At 61.3% G+C, this 9331-nt stretch overlaps 1 protein-coding gene across 1 annotated transcript in view; it reads left to right on the top strand.

The window, feature by feature from the left end:
• Positions 1 to 8562: 8562 nt before the first annotated feature.
• DGKZ (diacylglycerol kinase, zeta) overlaps positions 8563 to 9331 on the top strand; it is a 46241-nt gene continuing 45472 nt past the window's right edge. The window contains exon 1 of the mRNA XM_010580104.1: positions 8563 to 8630. Within this exon, the coding sequence (XP_010578406.1) occupies positions 8572 to 8630 (59 nt within the window). The 5' untranslated portion in view covers positions 8563 to 8571. The remainder of the gene's footprint in view (positions 8631 to 9331) is intronic.

Here is a 9331-nt window from a genome sequence, read left to right on the forward strand (position 1 = left end):
GGGGAGTGCTGGCAAACTCCCAGGCACGTCTCTATCCCAGCAAGCGAAGGTGAAGCTGCTTCCCAGGGGCCAGCTCTGCCTGTCAGGGGGGCTTGCCCAGCAGCACTCCGGCTTTCAAGGGGAACAAACCCCCTGTGGGGGCTGGAGGGGCTGAGTCACACAGTGAGGAGGGTGCGGGGCTCCCCGCAAGTCACGACTGTGCGGAGGAGTGGGCTCGGGGGCTGCCGTGCCCCTGGGAGGCACAAATCCCCCAGCAGGTGCGGGTGGGATGTCAGTAACTTGAACTGGAGGTGCTGGTGGGCTGGTTTCCAGGGAAAGGCACAGCCCTTCTCCAGCCCCTGCTGCTTCCCAGGTTGGGGTCAGGAGTGGTGTGGAAATGTGCCCTACCACGGCACCCTGCACCAGAGGTGCCACAGGGCTGCACAGAGGTGATGGGGAGCGCTGGCAGGAGGGATAAGCTGCTCCTGACAACTCCCAAGGTGATAAAACAGTCAGAGCAGTCTGAGGACATGTTCCAGCTCCCGTCATGCTAGCCCTTCATGGGAAGACACTGGGATTAGGGGTGACAGCAGTGTGTACTTGATGTAACACGTGACTGTAGGACCTTGCCATGCAGGGGGTGGCTCTTACAGACCTGAAGCTCAAATTTTCCATTGCCCAGCAGGTAAAGCCTTAGCATGTGAATCTGGGGCAGGACAAATCCAAAGCAAGCAGCGAGGCGCGTACAGGAGCTTTGTGGGGATTTCTCACCCCAGCTGGCAACCACAGCACTGGGGCTGGCAAGGCTGAGGCAGGCGAGAGCTGGGACTGGGGTCACAGAGTCCAGTTCCAGCCCAGGACGGAGATGATGCAACTCCCCTGATGGATGTGGGCAGAGGACAGAAGGGCCTTTCTACCTCTGGATGCCAGGATTGGAGAAAAAAATGCCTTGGATTAGTAAAAAGCAGAGATAATGTGGCCTCCCAAGTGGTAAGGAGCCAAGCGATCCTGCTGGGAGGAGGGAAGCCATGCTCCAGCCATACCTCTCCTTGGGTACCACTGCCCAAAGCTGGGGACCCCATCCCCAGACAGATCTCATCTCATTGCTCTGCTGGGGCTGCTGTCACAGTTTTCCAGGCTGCCTGACTTTACCTGACTGCACGTCTGGTTAAGATGAGCAGCTGAGACCCAGCTCCCTGAGGAGCAGCCCTTGCAGGCAGGCAGACACCAGCCGGGCTGCGAGCAGCGAGGGGCAGCCGAGTTGTCACCCTCCTCTGCCTCCCTGGCCTCCGAAGGGTTAAGTGCCAGTTTCCGAGTGTCTCTAAGGTGACACCAGGCTGCCTCTGCTCGGTGCAGCCCTCCGCAGTCCCCCTCCCCACGCACAGACTCACTTTCTGCTTTGTCTTTTGAGGGCTGCTGCAGGATCCGTGCACAGGCACCTTCCTCGCTGCCTACCTCTGCCTGCCTCTCCCGCTCGGCTGCTGCTGCTGGGGACGCCGAGGGACTCGCCTGGTCCCGGGGGAACCTCCCAGAAGGCTCCTCAAGCTCTTCTTCGCTTGCTGGGAGCATCGCCATCCCTGGACGTGCTCTCTCGTAAGACCCTTTCTCCCGGTGAGCGCAGCGTTTCCCACTCCCTCCTTGCCGCCCTCGCAGTGCCGGCACCTCCGAGGAGCAGCACCAACATCTCCGGGTTTCTGACAGCTATTCCTCCGCTTCGCAGTGGCAGGGCAGCAGAGACGGAGGGAGGCTGAGCTGCAGCGCCTGAGCTGCCCAAACTGCTATCAAGAGGCCAATAAATACCACTGCAAAAAGTTGGACGCTGCTTTTTCTCTGTGCTTGTGCTCCCGCCGGGGAGTTTAGCCTCGCTGGGATTGTCCCACAGCCCTGGGGAGGCAAAGCGGAGCAGCACCGTGGGACCCTGTGGGGCTGGACCGAGCTGCCCGAGAGGTTGTGGGGGCAGAGCAGGACTCCCCGCCTGGAGAGACACCTCACTCCAGCATGGCTGAAGGTCCCGGGAGCCGGAGAGACTTCACCCCAGCCAGGGTCGATGGAGAGGCGGCCAGGGGGGCCGCGGCGAGCCTCTGGGGAGCGGCAGATGCAGAGAGCACTGGGCAAGCGCAACGCTTGGGCCTCCGCGGCGTGAATCCGGCTTGGGAGGAGATGAGAGGGGCGGTGGCGGAGGTGGAGGAGCAGTTCCTGCACTTGGCCATCAGAAAGCAGGTCTCCTACAGGTAGGAGCCCCTGCGTCCCCGCGGTCCGGGGCTGGGTTGGGGTGGATGAGTGCCTTGTCCTGGGGGCATCTCCCTCCTACGGGGTCAGGGCTGGCTCTTCGCACCCGCCACCAGTGCCTTCCCAGCAGAAACCATCTGAGCACAGGGACGAGGGGACAGGTTAGCCGCTTCCCTCCCCACCCATGCAACAGCCCCCTCTGCAGTGGCAGTCCCCTTGTCACCCTTGCAGACCCCCTTATTCTTCCTTCTACCCAACTCCCCTTTCCCATCCCAGGGCTGTGATGCCTCCCAGGCCCTTCTCCAGGCAGCCCATGCCCAGTGGCTTCCCACCAGCTGTGGCATGGGGCCGTGGGCTGGACATTTCCCTCCTTCTCTGTAGCGCCTTATCGCTGTTCAGTGCACTGGATACAAGGGACTTCCGACAACATCGATTCTCCTCTTCCTCCTCTGCCCCAAGGCAAATGTCCCCTTGCTTGATTCCCAGGTCCAGCAACCTTGATCTCACCTGGGGAGACTGAGCAGTGGTGCAAAATGAAGGGGCCGAGATTGGGGCTTATCTGAAAATGTGCCCTTTGGGGCGACCTCGCAGCAAGAGGAGTATCTGTCCTAGCTTTTGGTGTGATTCTTCTGCTGGGACTACTCTGCTTACCCACCCCTGCTATAGCCAAGCAAAGCTGGTGGAGGTGGAATGGTTTTCGTATTGCCAGGGAGCTTATGGGAACCACTGCGTGGTGATGCTCAGGTGAGGTCCTATTCCCAACTCCAACCATGCTGTCTGAAATCCTGCTTGGGTCAGCACCTCCAGGAGCTCAGCTCTATTCTTTCTCTCACAGCAAATAAGATCTGGTGTCTCATCCTCCTCTTTCTTTCACTGTTTAAGCCCTTCTACCATTTAGTATCCCCAAACTTTACAGAATGGCTCTCAGATGTAAGTGAGGTGAAATCCTTCAACCCTGTGCCTGCCCGGAGTAAAAGTGAGCAGAGGCGAGAAGGCAGGAGCTGCCTCCCTACCCTTCTCCTGAGCTGGCTTGGCCCAGGGACATGTCTGTGTCCTCCTGGGCTCAGTGTCACCATGTCATGCTGTGCTCAGCAAATGCCAGGTAGTTTACAAGCAGGTGGAAAACCAGCACGGAGGATCTTGGTGCCATGCCTGCTGCCGTGGCGGGCAGAGGCTGGATGAGCCGTCCTGCTGCTGGCCTGGGAGTCGGGGACCCTCGGGGCACAGAGCTCTGCTGGGGGGCCAGATTTTGGGCAGGAGCTATCTGTCTCCCCCAGGCTGCACTCCCACTCATGCAGCTGCCCTTCTCTCCCCTTGCAAGGGCTGCAAACTGAGCAAATTGCTCTCTAATACTGCAGTAATGGGAACTAAATGGGAAACCGTATTAGTGCCTGCAGAGCAGGAGGGGCCCCGGAGCTGACTCATCTCGAGCACTTATTATTCCTGCAGTGGGTGGCGAACAGGAGCCGGGGTGGCAGAGTCCTCCCGGAGGCAGCCCTTCGTCCCTGAGCCTGGCCGTGAGCTGGGACAATTCCCACCGGCCCTCATTCGGTACCCAGCGCTGCTCGCTGGGGTGCTGGGCAGAGCTGGGAGGGTCTCCGCCCCGACACCACCGAGGATGAGGGATTACCGTGCCGAGCGGAGCAGGCAGAGCAGGATTTTCTCCTCTTAGCTGTCTTCCTCCAGATGTGCACGACACGTTTTGCAAATGGATTAGCCAGCTGCAATAATCCAGCCTCCCCACGGGAGGAAGGGACCATATTGCAACCTAATTTAATCAACCTGAATTTGCTCCAGAATTGTCTAAGGTTGCTGGGGATTGTTTACATCCTGCTCGTCCTACCCTGGCCACCCCAGGCAGGCGGCTCCGCTGACACGCTCCAGCCCGTGCGGCCCTTCCGCAAAGCGCTTCTGTCCTCCTCAACCCTCACAAGGGGTCTCTTTGCGAGAGGCTTTGCTCCATCCAACACGGGCTTTGCAGAAGCGAGGAGTCTGGCTGGGTCGGAGGGGATGCCGTAGCTACCTGCAGGGCAGCGGCGAGGGAAGAGGCGATGTTTGGGATGAGCTGCTTCCTCCAACCCTCCGTTTCGGGCAGCTGAGCAAAGCGAAGGGGAAATGGGAGAGGAAGTGTCTGGGGGTGGAAATCTGCTTGTGCCGCCCTGTGACACCCACGCAGGGTTGGGTCTGGCTGCTCCCTGGGGCAGGTCGGGTGGTGACGGAGCCGTTGCCCAGAGCTGGGCTAACCTTTCATCAGGTGCTCCTACTGCAGCGCAAGAAGCCCCGAGAGGGCTGACAGAAATCCCCTTGCTGTGCTGCCTGGCTCTGGAGGCACTTACCGAACCCCGGCACAGAGTTTGGAGGACGTCCTCCGTGGGCTGTGGGCAACACAGGTGTCCTCAATGTCAAGCGAAGGTTGGAGGCCCTAGTCCTCCTGCTGCCAACCTGCCTGTTCCTGCTGGGACCCATTAGTCATCACAAGGGGCACGCGGCATGAGCTGCTATATAAAGATTTTGAAATGAGCAGAAATGATATTAAGCCCATGGAAATAAAGTTCTTTCCATAAATAGCTGCCACGGTGTATGGAGGCGCCTTGGGCGGGTAGGAGAGAGCTCAGCGCTCAGGTTATATTTAGGGCTTTGAGTAGCAGTTTCGTGCCAAACTTATTAATGATGCTGGCTTGTGCACCAGATTTGCACGTTCTAGGACAATCTTCCCAGTAGGGAGGTGCCTCCGCAATGCCAGAAGGACCCCGTGCTCTCTGTCACCACAACAAACCCGGAGCAAGCGCCAGGGCTTTGTGCCTTGCTTCCCAGAGGGTCGCTTTGGCCAAGGGGAGTCCGAAGACAGCTCCTGCTAGCCTCGGGTGTCTCTACCAAGGTTTTGCGGTGGGGCAGGAGCATCTCTAGCTGCCCGCATGGGGTAGCTCCAGTGGAAGTAAAGCGAGTTAGAGGCTGGAGGAACTTTGCTCTAAGAAAAAGCCCTGTGACCTGGAGCCGGGGAGGGCTGGGATAGGTGCTGGCTGGCCGCAGCAGCACCCTGCAGCCTCTCCTGGTGCAGTTCCGGGCTCGCTGTCATGTTCAGCACTTTCTCAGTTGTTTTTGGGGTGACACTTGCAGCGGTGGCCTTTGTCACTGTCACCGCTCCCAGCAACCCAGCCCGCAGCCATGTTTACCCAGAAAGGAAACCACAAGCGCACAAAAGCTCGCTGCACAAAGCTCCCCGCAGGCTACATTTATGGGGTGAAGGATGTGCTGGGTGTCAATGCAGTGCCCTTCTGTTCTCAGCCACCTCCGGAGGCAGCACCCGGCACAGCCCATGCACCGTAGGGCTCCTCACAGGTATCTTGCGGCAGCGGGAAGAGGGGTCCCCGTGGCCCTCTGTGCCCCCCAGCCTGGCGTTAGCCCCCATGGACCAAAGCGGAGCATCCCCTTGCCAGCTCCTGTCCCCGCTAGCGAGATGTGGGGCGCCTCGGCTGGCAGATAGGATGCAGTTAATGCATCTCACAGGCTGTTCTGTGCCAGGGAGCTAAATATAACCCAGAGAGCGGCTGCTTTGTAATGTAAATAGTAAGGGAGCTTGGGCAGGGCAGAGGGGAGAGCTGGCAGGGCCTGCTGGGGAGAGGGAGGTGGGAGCCCTGCGGGGCCAGGGGAAGCTGGTTGCAGGTCTCTGCCGTCTTCTCTTCCTTCTGCCTTCAGATCTGGCTAGGCTCTGGGTTTTCGTGAAGGCTCGGGGCAGGGGTTGTGCAGCCCCTCCGTCCCAGCTGAGCAGGGCAGGGGCTGGGGAGGAAGGAAAGGAGAGCCTCCAGCTGCAAGGAGAGAGGGGCGGAGGGGGTGCCTCCTTCCTCCGAGTCCCGCCTGCTAGCCTTTTAATCGCATTAGCCTGGCTGTGCAGAGCAGCATAATCAAATTCCCATTCATTCCCAGCAAGCCGAGCCCGCTCCGCTCTGACAGAGACATCTGTCTCCGCTGCGTCCCTCTGTGCAGCTGGGGAAAGGAGATGGCTGGCACCCGCTGGCACGGCCAGAGGGAAGCTCACAACACTGGAAAGTCCTTAAGGAGCCAGTGGGTCCTCACAGACCTTGGTCAGGGGGGTGACGAGCAGGTGTCTCGCCATCCCCTGCCCTGAATGCCAGAGACAAGCTCTGCTTGCTGGGCATAGCGCTCGCAAGAGGTCCCAAGCACCGTGGCAGTCCCACCGCTGGTGGCTGGCCCCGCCGTCAGGTTTGGAGTCAGCATCACGCAGTGCTCCGTGAGCAGCGCTGGTGTGTATTCACTCCCTGGCTCTCATCCTGGATGCTCCTAGGTGCAAGGCGGTGGTAAACTGCGGGACTGGGCTCTGTAAGAAGAGACAGAAACATCCCAAGTGGTAGTTTTGAAGAAACTGGGAGGTTGTGGGTACAGCCTGGCTCTGCAGGGTCATGCCTGCAGCAGTGCCAGGGCAGGGCAGCGTAACACAGCCCCAAGCCCCCATCTTAAGCCAGACACCATGCTGCTGCCAGAGGGGATGCTCCTGTCCCCCCTCCTGCTGATGTCCACGTCAGGAAGGCCAGGAGACACCGTCAGCCTTCCCCGGTTGTCCCCACAGCCACAGCCGTAGCCTTGCGCGCCGTGGGGGTGTGCGGGGGGAGCGCGGGGTGGGACTCCCTGAGAGCAGCCCAGCAGGGAGGTTGCATTAGGGGCAACGTGAAACTGCATCCACACCCTCCTGGGTGGGGAGAGCTGGGATACCTGAACCGAAATTGCCAAAATTGTGGGAAAATGCGGTAGGGGCCATCCCCTCCCTTATCTGATCCCAGCTCACAATGACTCCCACAGGTATCCTGCCAGGTTTGGGCTAAGCAAGCAGCTTAACCCTTTCCTTACCAGGGGACTACACACACTAGCACGCAGAGACGGGGGTGTGCTGGATCACAAAACCACCCAGCACAGTGACCCCCATCCCTCTCCGGTGCTGCTCTACAGAGAAGCCAGTGCCAGCAGGGTTGTCCCCTCTGGTCTCCTTACCAAGAACAGCCAGAACTGGGCTTTCTGTGGGATCCCCAGTGGTTTTGCACCAAGCCCAAGGGACAGGACTGTGGGAGGACACACAGACACAGCGTAGAGAGGAGGGTGAAGGTCCTGGGGCAGGGCCTGTAACTTCTCCAACAGCCTCACCAAGCCCCCATAAGAGGACTGGACACCAATGCCGCAGGGCAGCACGAAACGTGAAAAGGAAACGTCTGCAGGCAGGGAGCAAATGCGACCAGCCCATCACGACATGCAAAGCAGCGGGCATGACAAACCCTTTCGGTGATGATAAAACCTCTCCCCTCCCCGATCTCTGAGCTGGAGTTAGGCATCCAGGACCTGCCTTTTCCTCCCTCCACGTGGTCACCTGGTGAGATCAAGGTCTGCCGATGTGGTTTTTTTTTTTCCTTTTGATGACGGAGTCTAAAGCAAGACCATGTGCCCCTTTAGAAATGCCATCCGTGCGGGCTGCATGGGCTGGCTCTGTTCGCTTGCTTTTTTCCGGCCGCACAGACCCCCTCGCTGATCTGAAGGTCTGCTGGAGCCAGAGCACACCGAGCAGTGTCTGGTTGTGAAGAGCTGGGCTTTTTGGAGCTGAAGATAGGCTGAGCCTGCAGGCTCTCGCTGTGCCCTGTGGCCCCGCACCAGGGGACGGATGACAAACGTCAGTCTGTCTCTTCGCTTTTTGGAGGCTGGCCCACAGCCTCCCAGATGCTCCCACAGTCCCCGTATCTGTCTTACCCAGGTGGTTTTTCAACAAACCCTGGCGCAGGGTGAGCAGAAGCTCGTGGCTGCGGGGTGTTCGGAGACCCGCCGCACAGGGGGGACGCATACAGCCGGGGGGGGGGGTTGCGAGGGCCGCCGGGCCACGCGGGGCGAGGACGCGCATGGCACAGGGTGGGCGGCAGGAGGACGACCCCACTGCCACGGTCCGGTTTGCACGGCGGTGCCGGGGCAGCTTTGGGAGAGGGGGGCTTTCTCGAGCTTGGGGGCTTTCGAAGAGCCACCCAACAAGGGAGGCACGGCTCCTCGGCGCGCCAGGGCGTGCTCTTGCTCTCGCCGAGGGCGCGCACGAGGCTTCTCCGGAGAGGGCCCGGCAGAGTAGGTGGCCCCGTGCCGTGGGCTGCCGGGGGAAGAGTGCGGCGCAGCCGGCTGCGATGACAGCCGCCCTCACACTTCCAGGAAGTGCAGCGAGAGGAACCAGGTGGAGGGTGCAAACAAAGCCGGGGCCCCGGGTGGGCGGCGGAGCGCTGCCAGGGACCTGCCCTCGGGATGACTCCGGAAAGCGGCCGCCGGGGGAGGAAGAGCGAGAGTGAACCCCGGGCCGGCTGAGCGCATCAGCTCGTGCTGTGGCAGATGTGGCGGCACCGCTCCTGGGACGTTCCCCAGAGCCCTCCGGGGGACGCAGATACGAGGTACCTGCCCAGCCGGGCTCCGCCGCCTTCCTCTTGCTCTCGGGGGGCCGAGGTGTTGCGGCTGGGCGCTGACAGCCCCTGCTTCGGGGTTTGGGGGAAAGGCTTCCCGTGCTTTCTTGGTGCCTCGCCAGCGATCCCCTCCTCTCTTCCCGGCGCCGCGCAACCTCCCCAGCGGGGATGTCAGAGGGCCGGGCGGGCGCTCTCGACGCCGAGCCTGCAAGTGTGCAGGGTCAGGGGGGCTTTGCCTGGGCTGCCGGGTTCCTGCTGCAGCTGGTGCGAGCCCGAAGACGCGTCCCCATCCCCACCGGCCCTCCTGGGCACGGTTGGTGCTCCAGGTGGCTGGCGGGACCTGCCCCGAGGGGGTTACTGGTCAGCACTGGTGGCTGCGCTGGGCTGGCAGCTGGGACCCTGCCTGGCCAGCCCTGGCTTTCAGCCTGGCTCGGCACCCTTGGGGAAGCGGGGAGGGGGAAAGCAGCCCTCACGGCCAGCTCTCATTTTCCATGCAAAAGAGGGCTGCCCATCGCTCCTGCCAGGCGGGGTGAGCGTTTCCTCGCCGAAGGCAGCCGCAGCACCGCCAGCCATGTGGAGCAGGCCAGCCCCTGCCCTCGGAGCCCACCGCCCGCCCAGCCGGGGGTCCCGCCGGGAGACAGGGAGAAGCGGGGCAGGCGGGTTGGCGGCGGTTCCGGACCAACGCCTTTGTG

Source organism: Haliaeetus leucocephalus, unplaced genomic scaffold, assembly GCF_000737465.1.
Source record: "Haliaeetus leucocephalus isolate CR32 unplaced genomic scaffold, Haliaeetus_leucocephalus-4.0 Scaffold696, whole genome shotgun sequence".
Classification (NCBI taxonomy): Eukaryota; Metazoa; Chordata; class Aves; order Accipitriformes; family Accipitridae; genus Haliaeetus; species Haliaeetus leucocephalus.